This window comes from Argiope bruennichi, chromosome 3, assembly GCF_947563725.1.
Source record: "Argiope bruennichi chromosome 3, qqArgBrue1.1, whole genome shotgun sequence".
NCBI lineage: Eukaryota > Metazoa > Arthropoda > Arachnida > Araneae > Araneidae > Argiope > Argiope bruennichi.
In genome coordinates, this window is record NC_079153.1 from 80,877,765 (window position 1) to 80,892,683 (window position 14,919).

Below are 14,919 nucleotides of genomic sequence, written 5' to 3' on the forward strand. Positions count from 1 at the left end.
ATCAGGCATCGTTGAAAGAATATTATCAGGCTTATATTGATGTTCGTGGTGGTACATTTGGATTCTTATTTAATATTACGTTAGTAAGGAGTTTTAATTTCATTTTCTCTATTCCCCCCCCCCATCAAAATTTTTCACTTCCGATCCCACAATACTATAAAAGAAAAGCTTCTTTATACATATTTTACTTACCCTTAAAGTTTTGTCCTTGTATAAGAGATAGCCTGTATATTCAGACTAATATAGCATTCAGGTCATTTATGTTTGGTTTGAAAACAGATCAAATTTTGTGCAATAAAATTCTTAATTTATATAAATTGTTACATTTTTTGTATGTTACATTAAATTTTTCAAAATATATCATTTGAAAAAAGGAAATATGTTACTTCAAATATTGATTTAAAAAAAAAAAAAAAAAAAAAAAACACATCTGAACTTATCTAAATATGTTAATGAAATACATTGTTGATACTACAGCATAGTAAAATCAGGTTTTTTCCTCCATTTTTTTTAATTGTACAAATTTTGAATGGCTGTCTGATATTACTCTTCATTTCTGCTTTATAAAAAAATAGAATGGATACACTGATGATAAATTTTAGTTTATATGTATTGAGATGAATATAGAAATATTTTAAAGTTTCTAAGTAATTTTATTAACCAAATACTGCCAAGATTTTTCTGTAATTATTTTAATTTGAGATGGTGATAAACATTTTTCATGTAGACTTTTTCTCCTTGAAAGTACATTAAAAGAGGATATTATTGTTGTTGAATATTAAACAAATAGTTGAATTATTAAAATTTATAAAGCAATAGTTCTGTTAATTTATATTTGAAAGTAAATAATTGTGATAAGAATAAAGGAAAATAATTATTTTTCTATAACTTTTTTTTATTTGAATTTCTCATAATATGTAACTTTTTTCTGTAGCTTCAACAAAACACTTCATCTTCTGGAACTGCTACTCAGATGTTAAATATTTTACCTGCTCCTGCTACTCCTAGTTCATCCTCGTTGGGGTCCCAATCAGCTTTTATTTCTTTGACTTCTAATCCACCAAATAATTTTCGCTCTTCATCTGTCCCACCTTCACACCAATCTGCCCATCATTCTCCAAGGTAAGATTTTTGTTGTTTTCTTTTTTATTCCAAAACTTTTTTCCATTTAATATTTTATCATACAGCCAACAGATATTTTGAAGCATAGAAAACATTTAGGAACATTAGTGATATAATCTCTCTAATATGAATTAGCCATTTTTAAACAACTGTTACTTTGTTGGGATCACTAAAATGTTCAATAAAATATTATGTAAGATGTTCATAATGGCTTCCCCTACAAACTAATTTTAAACCTCTAATTTTGATAAATATGCAATATGTACTATTTTAATGTAACTTCATGTTGTGCTGTGCATTTCCATAATTTTTTGACATTTAACAAATTATTTGAAATTGAAGTTATTAAAATTCAGTTGAAAAAAGGCTTTCTCATTGAAGTTATTTTAAAAATGAGTGCATCTTCAAATTTTTTCATTATTGCCTACTTTTGAAGTTTAACCCCATTTGCAAGTACAACATGATTTCGATGTTTACTAAAAGCATGAGTTATACTGAAACTTACTCAACAATGAAAAAAAAAAGCCGACATGAAATATTATAAGCAAGAAGGAAAATGATATAAATTTCTCTTCAGTTATGCAATATATTTCTATTAGAGGTTGTGTAATATCATGAAAGTGCTTAAATTTGAAAACCAAATGTAAATGTCTTAAAAGTGTTTAGTTTTGGAAAAGAATCTTTATTAAGTGATTCATTTTTTCAAGAAGTGCCAAGAATTTCTTTTTCTTTTTTTCCCCTTGATTTCCTCAGACATTTGAATATAATAAATCAAAAGTATGGTCATAAGAGTTTGTTTACCTCATGTATCAACAAGAAAACCAATAAAATGAGGAAATTCAGAGAAGGAATTCAGCATGAAATAGATGTGGGTGTGCTATCATATATTAAGATAATAATTTTTTTCACTTGCCCCTTCTTTCATCAAGAATGTGCAGTGCCTGTTATTGAAATACTGAAATGGTTATCCTGAAAGGGCAATATGAAAAACGTACTATGTTATAATGTTGCAACTTGACACACATTTGAATTTCCATTTTTAATGTTTTAGATGGCGAAGAATTTATTTTAACTATTCCTCATAAAAGTTTGTTTAATCCTTTAAGTGTTGTTAAAGAAAAATATACAGATTGATTCTGTGAATGAAAAGTAAGAATAAAGCAAAATGAATTTGATATTTCTTAGAGATATATCAAACATGGGAGAACACTTACAGTGAAGCCTTTATAGTATGTTACTAATTCAATAATTGTTTTCAAGGAATCTCTTGAATGATCTATTAAAGAGAATTTACTGCACTATCATCATCATTACAATTAACCTGATTACACATCATTGCAATGTGTAATCAGGTTCATTGATTCATATTGCAATGAATCATAATAATGAATAACATATTTATATGTTAATTCACCATACTGCATAAAATCCTGTATAATGTTGATTTAACTTAAAGCTGCACGATTTCAAATGAATTTTTTAAAACATTTATTCACCAGGATTTAAGTTCTATCATGTTCTTTACTGATTTTTGCTTTTTCTCTTTTTATATTTTTTATGGAATTTGTTTCCCAATGAAATGTTTCTATTGAAGTTTTGGTAAAAGTTTGTCTTGAAGTTAGAAATAGGAAATGTAGCAAGAAGTTGCTTCTTGGGTATTAGAAACCTACTAAGAACAAAATTTTAATTAGAAGTTTTCTCTGTTATAACAAAAGGAATATTATTGCACAAAAAGGATTTTTACACTGATTTAAAAAGGTTTTAATAAGTAGCTTTTCAATGATATCTGGTTTGAATAAATGCTTTTTTTTTTTTCATTAATTTTAGTAATTTTTGAAGTATTAGTTTTGAACACAATTTATAATAATGATTTTTAGTGTAATAAAACGTGTAATATCATTGTTTCATTGGGTCACATAATTTTATTGCTGTTAACATTTTTTTTTTTTTTTTTTTTTTTTTTTTTGCTTTAATTTAAATTTTGAAACAGCTTATTGAATAAGTTTCTTCATTTAATGAATGTTTTTAAATATTGAGGCAATATGATATCTCATATTGGCTTCAAAAATACTTTTTAAAAATATGTCAGCTAGCATTTTTTTTATTTACATTTTGCTTTTAGCTAAATATGGGATTTCTTTTTAACTTTCATGAATTTAATTTTGTTATTTATGAAAACTAGAAATTATTAAATACTAGAGCTGATTGTATCAAAAAATTTTCTTTTTTATTTCCATTGCTTTATATCTGACAATGCCTGTATGTATATTATTTCAAATTCCAAATTAAATACAGTTACTTTGTATTTCCTTTTGCATAATGTTTCATTTTGATTAGTGATCAAATCTTGTTAATCTATTGTGGTGAATAAAATTATATAGAGTCAGAAACTACATTTTTCATTTTTTGGCAAATCATTTTTATTTATTCATAAATACATAATTATGTGTTTTTCTGTAATTTTTTTAAGCTAAACTAAGAATGTTTGCATATAGTTTAAAAGTCAGATTTTTATTAAATTTTCAACATGCAAAACATTTAATAAAACTCTTTATTAAACTTTAGAACTAAGATGCGATAAGATAATTTTTTATAATCTGACTCTTTCTGTTGCTATTCTTTTCTGTTAAAAGAATTTGATCTAAAAAACTCATTTCGAACATGGCATTGTTTTATCATCAATTTCTAATTAGTTTTCCCAATTTATAATAGTTACCATCTTGAAATGCTTAGCTTTATAAAGACTTTAGTTATATAAAATTTAATTCAATTTTTTTTTTTCGATAGGTGATATTGTAGGTTACTAAACTTTTTTTCTTTACTATGTCAAGATTCCTTCCATTTCAAAGTGATGTGTCCTTAAAATACAGTCATGACTCTGTTAAAGTAGATTGTAAAATTAGTAAAATGTTTTTTACCAAAAAAGTAACAATTATACTGCTACTTTGAAAGAATATTGCCATTTTAAAGATTTGAGAAAAGGACCGTTATCTGTGAATAGTTTGAAGAAAATGATTAGTAAATTTGAAGTTACATAAAATTTCGGAGTGCTCCCTGGAACTAGTAATAGGAAGATAATGTATTGTTAATTCTTGATAATGTATGAATCAGTAAATTGTGAAGAAATTAGAGTTAGTTGATCAGCGATATGTAAGCGCTAGATATATAGCAAGGATATCTGTACCATGGCTGACTATGCAACAACAAGGAATTGATTTTGCCAATTGCATTCTTTCCAAAATTTATAACAACATATCATGAATTCAAAAGATTTTGTAGATTGATGAAATCCATTTCATTTTATCAGAACAAGTTCAACACCCAGAACTGTTGAATAAGGACTTATCCAACCCACATTCTGTTTTTGCAAAACCCTTTGCATGCAATGTTTGTTATCATTTGGTGTGGTATAATTGTAAACTTCATTATTGACTCCCAAAATCTAATATCCACCTTGCTTTTTTATTGTACTGTAACAGGGACTAGTTATGATAAAATGCAAGAAAATAATGTGATCCCTCCTTTAAAAGAAAGAAACTGCCTAAGTTCAACAATATTTATGCAAGATGAAATCCTATCTCAGATTGCTCAGTTTGTTAAACAATTGCTTCACCAAATTTTAGTGAGGATCTTATATCTAGCAGATGTTTCTGAATGCTTGGCTTCGCTATTCACCTGATGTGAATCCTTGCAACTCTTGTTAAGTGTGTATAAACCAATAAAAATAGTTTGAATTTCTATACAATAATTAAAATTAGCATTACAAACCATGCTTTAAAGATGTTTTTAAAAAATGTTTTAAAAGTAACAAAATTTATCATTAAAAAGATGTTCTTCTAGAGTTATTACTAAAAAATATTAAAATTTGTTTTTTATTAAAAATCTAATTAAAATGTCAAAAAATTTGTTTTGGGGTGCTTTTTTGCTAGCCTCCAAAGTTTAGGGATAAATTTGACAACTTTAGATCAATGATCTATCCTAAAAAGTATGAATAAACAGATTTGTATCTTCTTTTATTATTATCAAATATTTTCAAAGAAACACATGCCATGAATCCACAGTAAGTTTCTCTGTAAAGAATCTGAATGTTTAATCCATTCTGTGATTATCCCTTTGAATCTTTTTTTTTTTTTTTTTTTTCCCCGTATAGTATTTTTTCAGTAGCTAGTGACTAAATAAGCTCCTTTTATTATTCTTCTGATTTCTTGAGTTATTTTATTATAATTCTTAGTGATGTAGTAGAATTTGGTTTCTACCATAGCTTACTACTCTGAATAGAACCGTAGAAGAGTTTAATCATTGAAAGAGAAATCAAAAAGTTCTTCACCATTTTATTATTTTAAAAAATGAGTTATTATATATTTTTTAATTTGTTAAATATGTTTTATACTTAAAGATACATTTTATTTATGTCTATTAGAAGAGCAACTCCTGTAGAGATTGACAATAGACAAAGGAAACCATGCAATTGCACGAAATCACAATGCTTAAAATTGTAAGTGGGTATTGATTTTTTTTGTGTGTAAGAAGTTTTAAATTCTTTATTTATTTTGAAAATTTAAAAAGCATCACTGCAAATTGTAATTTTTCCTGTTTTGTAGGTATTGTGATTGTTTTGCTAATGGAGAGTTTTGTAATAGTTGTAACTGTAATAACTGCTACAACAATTTAGCACATGAAGAAGAGAGGCAGAAAGCAATTAAAGCCTGTCTTGATCGCAATCCACTTGCTTTCCATCCCAAAATTGGTAAGTGCATTTTTTAAAACAAAGATTTGAAATTTTATGGTATAACATGATAGTGACATTGTTAGAGACTTATGTGTTACTATGTAATGCTTTTAATGAAAGCTGTAATTAATCAATTTAATTGATTAAATTTCAAATTATATGATTCTAGTTTTGATAGGAAAATATTATAAAAGAAAAAGAGATGATGAAGCTGATGGAAAAAATAATTTGTTTCTTATTAACCTATTTGCACAGAATAATAAGCTATATTCATATTGCTTTATTGAAGCTAAAATACCTTGTAATGAGTCAAACTCGTACATGTATTTTCCCTCTAAAATAGCAAGTGTTATTCATGTTATGTGTGTAATAATTGATTTTATGCATTATTGTCTGTTTATGTAATTACAAAGTAATGTATCGTGTGCCAAGTATGAATAATTGTAACAATAATTTTGAAGATTATAGTGATGGTTTTAGTTTTTTGCAAAGACAAAAATGTGCTGGATGTTCATCTTACAAAGATTCTGATGAAGATATAAGAAATGTGACTGATACATCAACACGGGAAAAGAATTCTTATGGTCGAAATTGGATTTCTGTTGATAATGATCCACAAAGTTTTACCTTCATGGTGATACCAGGTATATGTTATTCATTTTTGCAAAAATTAGGAGATGTAAAAATTTGGAGTCCTAGTGTAATAGACATATTCAACCTAATATTGCCTGGTGATTATTGGAATGCAACAGTTGTTTAAACTAATCAGTATGCAGCACAGATGATAAATTGTAAAAATTATAAAAAGAAAAAATACGACCGCAATTGAGAAGATAAGCAGCTAATTAATTTAAGATATATTTCAACCTTATGTTTGCTAATGTCTCAAGTAAAATACCTAAAATATCCCAATATTTGTTTAAAAAAATAATTGACTCCAATATATGAAGAAACAATGCTGAACAGAAGATATTTGCTAACAGTGAATTTTGTTTCTTTATTAAGATCACAAATATAATCAAACATATTAATACTTTTTTTGAGAATATGTATACGCCTGAAAAGGTTGTGTCTTTGTATGAATCTCTTATGTAATTTCTTGGCCTATTATTAATTATGATAAGGTTATCTTCTGCGTCAGTATGAAGGTTTATAAGTTTCATAAAGGTTTTGTGAGTCCAATAAAGGTTACTGTGTTGCCTTCAAAATTCATAAAGGAGCAGATAAACTATTGGATTCAACTAACAATGCATCTGAAAACATTATTGTAGAATTAGCTGAACCTGTTTCAGACAGAGGATATGCAATATATTTAGAGAATTGATATTCATCTTGACATTATTTTGCAGATTGCTTAATCAGAAATCACATGCTTTTGGAACTGTGAGATACAAAAGAATTACTATCAACTAATTTGAAAAGTGGAAAATTTTTGGCACATTTTTATAACCAAATATTGCTCTAAAATGGAAGGATAAGAGAGACTTATGTTTGTTATCAATAAGGCATGTAAATGCAATTGTTATTGATATTGGAAAAAGAAGAATAACAACAACAACAAAAAATCAGACTCACATGGGAGGGATGAATCGTTAGGATCAGAATCTTTCTTCTTTTCCTGTTATGAGAAGATGTGAAAAGTATTTTTTTTTTTTTTTTTTTTTTTTTTTTACAAGATATAGTACTTTTTAATATGTGCGTATTATTTCACAAAATTCAAATAATACAAAGTTCAATTTCTATAATTTTCAGTTAAATATTGCAAAATAAATTTTTACTAACTGTTCTACATAAGGAATATCATACCAGAAGATTCCAGTCAGCAGCAGAAACATCATCATGACTTTGCATGCTTTCCAAGGCATATTTTACTTATGCAATGTAAGAAACATACTACGAAACTTTGCAAGATTTGTTCGAAAAGAAGGGGGGAGTGAGACCATTTGAGAATGCAAATGTTGTTTGGTGGCTTTACAGATTCCAAGATGTTTTAAAACATAAAACTTTTAAATAAAGTAGCAGGTAAAAATTGTCAAATTAATTAATTTTTTTTTTTAAAAAAAAAGTATGACTTATTCAGATGCATACTTGTGTTTGTTTGCTAAAGAAAATTTTTTTTGTGTTTACCTGCAAACTGAATTAATAGTTGTGATAAATATTAATATCTTACATTTCTTTTTTTTTATATTTCTCATTTTTTTTTTTTTTTTTTTCCTATGTATTATATCTATCTATACATTCACTTCTAATCAGCTTTAAAGTGATTTTTGAATACTTCACCATACCCCATCATAAAAAAGGTGTTACTCAAAACATCTTTTCCATAATATACACTAAATAAAGGGTTAAATAATGAGGAAAACTTTAACTTCTTTTACTATTTTTTAAAACTTTAATATCCTTATTTTGCTTTTTTTGGAGTTTTGTAATTTTATTATTCTAGGTAGATTTTGCTTCCAAAATGTGTCAAAAATTTTATAGTGGTTCTTTGCTTTCTTCTCTCATGATAATAAAAATGGGAATATTATTTATATTGTTATGGATTTACTTCCATTACTAAGTTCGTAAGTCACCGGGTTTGCCTGTAGTGGGTGTATAGTGTAAAAACACAAAGACCTCAGTAGAAAACAACGACGACGTTTATTTACATGAAGACACTAATACAAAGACGACAAATATCTACAGCTGGGACGAACACACAGCAGCACACAAAGTGGCCAGACAGAATGCAGCAGGTGAGGGGATCCTCGCTCTACGGTCTTTCCAAATGGTCGAACTTCTCCACTGTGTCCTCACTTTAGCTGTATCCAACTGCCGGTTCACTACCACATGACTGCCAACTCCACACACACTTGATGCTGCTTCCACAATAGACGTCAGGACTCGGCACACAGCTCGGTTCAGCAATAGCTTGGGTTCCACACATCGCTGGCACTCCGCCATTGTTTCCCTATCCTCTCGAAGACACGTTACTTGTCTACAACTCCGACCTCTTCTGTCTGGTTCATTGCAGCTTGAGACTACCATCCCTTTATAGCTCCCGGGAGACGGGCCTAGAATCTTCTGGACCAATCAGGTGTATCTCAGTACTTATTGGATGGATCGTTGAAATTCTCAAAGTTTCAAGCATTATCGATTTTGTCGCCAAGCACTAGGGTTACTTCCCGATTACCTTCGGTACCCGAGCAGCATCCAATACAGATTATTGTAAATCGGCCTTTCAGATGATAGAACTAACCGTGCTGGGAAGCAACATTACTGGATTGTAACAATATTGAATTTTTACTAGTAATAATTATCTATGAGATATTTGTGTATGAAATATAATTAAAAGTCAATTTACACCTGTACTTTTGTAAAATCAAATAGTTTCCTATTAAAATATTTTTATTGTATAAGACAGTTGATGTTTATATAATAATCGTATGTATAATCATTCTTTTATTATCGTCATTATTAGGTAAAAGCCGAGAAGGTGATCAAGAGAGGCGACATACAAAAGGTTGCAATTGTAAACGATCTTATTGTCTGAAGAATTATTGTGAATGTTATGAGGTAATTTAATAATAAATTTTTAGCAAATCATTTGAATTTTGCCTGAATAGAATATTTCCTTTACAGTTGTATTATTACTGCAGTTCAAATTTTGATTTTTTATATATATATAGGCAAAAATATTGTGCACTAGTATTTGCAAATGTGTTGGGTGCAAAAATTTTGAAGATAGTTCAGAAAGAAAGACCCTTATGCATTTAGCCGATGCTGCTGAAGTTAGAGTTCAGCAACAAGCTGCTGCCAAAACAAATTTCTCCTCTGATATATTTGATTTCCCTACAAAACCACCTGTTATGTCAAGATCTGGAGAAAGGTAGATTTTGTTTCTTTTAATTTTCTTGCATTGTTTCGGAAGGTTTTTATGAGGGTGGGATGAAAAGTTTCCAGTCTGACCTAGAAGTGGCGCTGCCAGAATTACTTTGCTAAAGCACTTCAAAGTCCCGTCTTTGTTTGATACTTCTTGCATATTTTCAAAAATTTGTGTTTGAAACCGTGCAATTTGATTTGTGTTTTATAGTGTGCTGTTTTAAAATGTTCTTCAGCTTTCAGCTGAGGATGGAGAAAAGTGAAATGTGAGCTATAAAAAATATTTTTTATAAAAGGCTTATCTCCAGTGGATGTTAAAACTGAGTTAGAAACTACATTAGGGAAAACTGCTCCTTCATTTACAACTGTTAATATATGGATTGCAGACTTTAAACGTGGTCGACAAGCACTCTGGATGCAAAGCGTTCTGAAAGGTCAAAATCAGCCATTACTGATGAAATTGTTAGGAAAGTTCAGAAAAATATTAAGAATGATCGCCTATTGAAATTGATAGAGATAGCAGAGTCTGTTGGTGTATCCAAACACCGAGCAAATAATATTTTATTCAATATTTTAGATATGAGAAAGTTGTCTGTATGATGGCTGCCGCGTTTGGTGACCTTAGATAAAAAAAACTGCAGCGCATGGCAACATTGGAGCTGTACCTTTCAAACTCAATTTATTTCTTGCGGCATTTTGTTACTGTGGATGAGACATGAATTCATCACTATTCTTCAAACAGCAATCAAAGCAATGGACAGCGAAGGACGGATCAACATCAGAATAAGCAAAAAGTGCATCATCTCCTGGAAGGTTTATGGCAACAGTGATTTGGGATACTAAGTGAATTTTGTAATTGGATTATCTAGAAAAGGGCAGGGCCATCAATGTTGAATATTATTCTAATTTTTTGGATAATTTGCATTCCAAAACTAAAGAAAAAAAGACTAGGTATGGACAAGAAGAAAGTCCTGTTTCACCAGGACAATGCTCCTGTCTTCAAAGGCTGTCATTGTGATGGCAGAACTCCATGAAATGAATTTTGAAATTATTCCTCATGCATCCTATTCTCCAGATATGGCCTCCTCAGACTACAACCTCTTCTCCAACCTGAAAAAATTTCTGTCTGGAAGGAAATTCTGTTCTGATACCAATATCATCTCAGCGACAAATGCCTACTTTGAGGCCTTAGAAGAAAGCTCTTATATTGAGAGGGTGTCCAAGCATTGCTGCACCACTGGAGCAAGTGTATATCTTTGGGAGGAGACTATGTTGGAAAATAAAGCACTCATTAAACATGTATATTTCATTTTCCTTGTTAGGCCGGAAACTTTTCTACCCACCCTCGTATGTGTGTTGTGTGAGAATTATTTTTCAAAAAATGAAGATTTATATTTTTTAGATATTATGGCTAATTAAACAAATTTTGAAGTTTGCTTCAATTGTTTCAAGATTATTAATTGTTAATTTTATGCTGCGTCTCCTCATCATCACTGCCCATCTCCAAAAAATTATGCAGATCTATATACACATGTGTTAGGAGATCAGAAGGGAAGTGGATTCATTTTTTACCTTTTTTTTTTAAAGAAATTTAATTAGCTTTTTAAAATTTCTATACAGTGAATTTTTTTGTCTTCAGATCAATGTTTTTATTAACTAATTTATTATTAAATTATTCAAAATGGATTCTAAAATAGTAGTGGTGAATATGAATGATAGTAATGTACATGCCAGCAAATAAATTTAATTAATTCTTAATTTTTTGATGATTACATTGATTTCAAAATCAGGTGTATTCAAAACAGTATCCTTTGTTCATTTCATATTTACTAACATGCAAAGGTCTTTCAAAAAATTAGAATATATTTCAACATAAAATTAATACATGGTTTTGAATTTTTATTCATCAAAGTGGGCAAAATAGATTATCTCAATGGCAAAGAATTAAGTAAACACTAATAATTATTAAAAATATGAAATATTTTTGTCAAAATAATAAATAGAAATGTTTAGCATCACCTTCATTAAAGTATTATAAAGAAATTTAGAAATTTATTATTTTAACTCAAAAATGTGTTTTCAGATTACCTTTTGCATTTGTTACTGATGATGTTTTGGAAGCAACGTGTCTTTGTCTTTTGGCTACTGCAAATGATGCTGAGAAGTCTCATGCATCTGAAGAAGAAATCGAGAGATTAGTTATGTTAGAATTTGGACGTTGTTTGAAGCGCATTATTGAATGTGCTAACAAAACAAAAGGTAGTTACATTAGTTTTGAATTCAAAATATTTTATTTTGTAGGTTTCTTAAGATCTTGAATGCTATTATACGAAATTAAATACATCAGTGTTTGCATAAAAATATACTTTTCCTATGTACTGTTTCTACCATTATTCCTTCATTGTATCATTCATTACCATTAATAATGAAAAAAATCTATTATTTTAATTTTAAATATCCATATTCTAAACATATCCTGTATCTTTGTTTTAAAACAAAGGTGTTAAATTCAAGGTCAACAAGTGCCTTTGATATCCAACAAAAACTATAAATCTGTTTCATGATTAGAAGAAGGGGGAGTGAATTAAATTAAGAAATCTAATACCTGTCATATTCATTGACATATTATGTACAAAGAATAAAGGTGGAACATATGTTGAAACATAATGATAAATTCTCAACATAAGATTGCAAAGCTTTTAAATCTATATATATATATTTTTATAGTAATCTTTGTAATCAAGATACCCCTTCAAGTATGAAAAATGGTGGCAGGAAAGAGAGGCACACTGTCAAAATAAAGAATGTACTGTTGACCTATCCCCCCCCCTTCATCAAAACAAGAAATTAAACCTGAATTTCTCTAAAATTAAAACTTTTCTTGAAACCTACGTAAACATAGACCTTGTTTCTTTAGTTATGCTAGTATTGACATCTTTGGTCTAGAAAATCAGCAAACTGCATTTGACTATTCCATTATTTTTTCTTATCTTTATTCTGAATTATTTCTTTATTATTTAGAATTCTACTTTAACCGACTCTCTTATTTCTCAAATACAGCATCATGCATCATTATACTTAAACATTGATAATCAGTATAGTGATACTGAAGTTTGAATATTTTTCACTGTAATGAATATTGATAATTGTTCTTATATTGAAATAATTTTATTTTGATTTATAGTATCAAAAATGGATGTACAGTGAATTGGGTCCAAATGGTTCTCCGTTTTAGTATGGAAAAGCCAGATGTATCCTACAGTTCAAACTAGTCATGGAATATCTTGGTTTCTTTATTGAAATTGTTTTGTACATAGGAAACATAAAATGATATTAATTTCATTGTATAAATACCAAGTTACATCATCAATCATTATTATCTGCTGTATAATGCTGAGTTTTATGCTGTTTTTAAAAAAATTTTATTGTTGTAACTATTAAAAACCACTGGAAATAATAAGGGTAAAGGTTGTAACTTTTTACTACTTCAAATTAGGCTAGTGTTCTTTATGTTGCTTTGCAAGCTTTAATTTATAGCATGTAAATCTTATATTTATTTTATCTTTCAAAATTGTGCGAAAACTGAAGTTGAATGGGGAAAAAAAACATAAGGCCCCACAATAAATTTCATTTTTCCAAGTTTTGTAGCTATTTTTTTTATGTAATTTTCAAAATAACAGTAATTCTAATATTTTTTTATTTGTTATATACTCTTTTTTTATTGATAAATATGCTTAAAATAACAATCACAATGACTCTTTTAATAATGGACAATACATTAATTGTTGTAATTCTGCTTTATAGTTCAACTTTAAAATGAATATATTCTTAAATTTGAGAAATTAATATTTAAGAAATGCTTACTAGTTTCAAATATTACTTCTACAATAAACAAACGATTTGCATACTGGAAACAAATAAAAAAAATTAGTAGATTTTATAGTTGATGCATGAGAATTAATGAAACTCACTCAACTTGGTCCTCCAGGCATCAGTTATAAAAGAATACATGAAGATATTTGTGGAAACCTACACTCCTCAATACATGACATGTTTATAAATAGTTTATTTCAGTTTCATCAAAGTAACTGAATATAATACTACGTTAAACTTTTAGAGCTGCATTCTCCCCATAAAGTTGTTGAAAAATATAGTTAATAATTTACAAGTACCATTCCTTGTTGGTGTACTTTTAGCTGTGATGTATGTGTAAAGCAAGTGTATTGAAATTATGGAATTTCATATTCAATAAGATGTTGTATATGAATCTGTAGATTATTGCTGTGTTTTAAATGTTTATATAGAAATGAACCCTGTTTCAGGGGTGGGATATTTTTAGAAAAATAAAACATAAATATACGATATGAAAATTTTACATATTCATTGGAATTATTTAGAAATGAAGCTTGAAACATATTTGCATGTCATTATTATTTTTTTAACTTTTAGTTATATGATCTACTGTTAGTATTCTCCTTGATATTTGTTTAAGAAAGAAGTTGAGTAAAGAATTGATTAAATTGTTGACAAATTTTATATGAAAGATAAACTTACGTGTACTTTCAAAGCTTCTAAATGTTCTTCTTAGGAACTTGATGGCTGTGATGTTGAATAAAAAAATGTGGGGTAATACAAGTATGAAAGTATTTATTTTCATTTGGAAACTTTGTTAGTCTTTCTTGTTTAATGTAGAATTTTGTTTCTTTATCGTGTTTGGCAATATATTTCAAGCAAATTGAAGATGAATAATTTTATTTATTTGTCATTAGTGATATTAGAATATATTCTGTGCTTGAAAAATATGCTTCTTTACTTTGTGATTTTATGAATTTAAAAATTAGAACGTTCATTTTAACACCATTTAAAATGTATAGTAATTTTTATTTCTTTAGCCTCTGTTATTTTGATTTTTTTTTAATTTGAATTCAAACTTTCTTCAAGGAAAAAATAATATTCCTTAATTAAGATAGTATTAGTTTTTTTTTTTTTTTTTTTTTTTTTTTTTCCCCCTTCAGATTTTTGGATTTTGCATGTATTTTTACCAATTTTTTACCTTAAGTAATTTAATTAACATTAAAATGTAAAAGTAAATGAATATACAAGATACCTACTCAAATTGAGTCCCAATAGCTAATTAGAAATTGGTTTATTCTATCAAAATTCCTTGAAAAGTGCTGTAAATAGTCTGTAGAAATGCATTTTATGTT

General features: G+C 28.1%; 1 protein-coding gene across 2 annotated transcripts in view; it reads left to right on the forward strand.

Moving 5' to 3' along the window:
• The window catches only part of LOC129963835 (protein lin-54 homolog), a 37,332-nt gene extending 22,732 nt beyond the window's left edge, over positions 1-14,600 (forward strand). The window contains exons 7-13 of one of the 2 annotated variants that reach the window (XM_056078411.1): positions 935-1,122; positions 5,543-5,617; positions 5,724-5,869; positions 9,312-9,406; positions 9,520-9,719; positions 11,796-11,971; positions 12,897-14,600. In XM_056078411.1, coding sequence (XP_055934386.1) covers positions 935-1,122; positions 5,543-5,617; positions 5,724-5,869; positions 9,312-9,406; positions 9,520-9,719; positions 11,796-11,971; positions 12,897-12,919 — 903 coding nt within the window. In that variant the 3' untranslated portion in view covers positions 12,920-14,600. Of the gene's footprint in view, positions 1-934; positions 1,123-5,542; positions 5,618-5,723; positions 5,870-6,331; positions 6,581-9,311; positions 9,407-9,519; positions 9,720-11,795; positions 11,972-12,896 lie in introns of those variants that run through there. The other variant, XM_056078412.1, reaches the window with a different exon arrangement.
• The last annotated feature ends 319 nt before the right edge of the window (positions 14,601-14,919 follow it).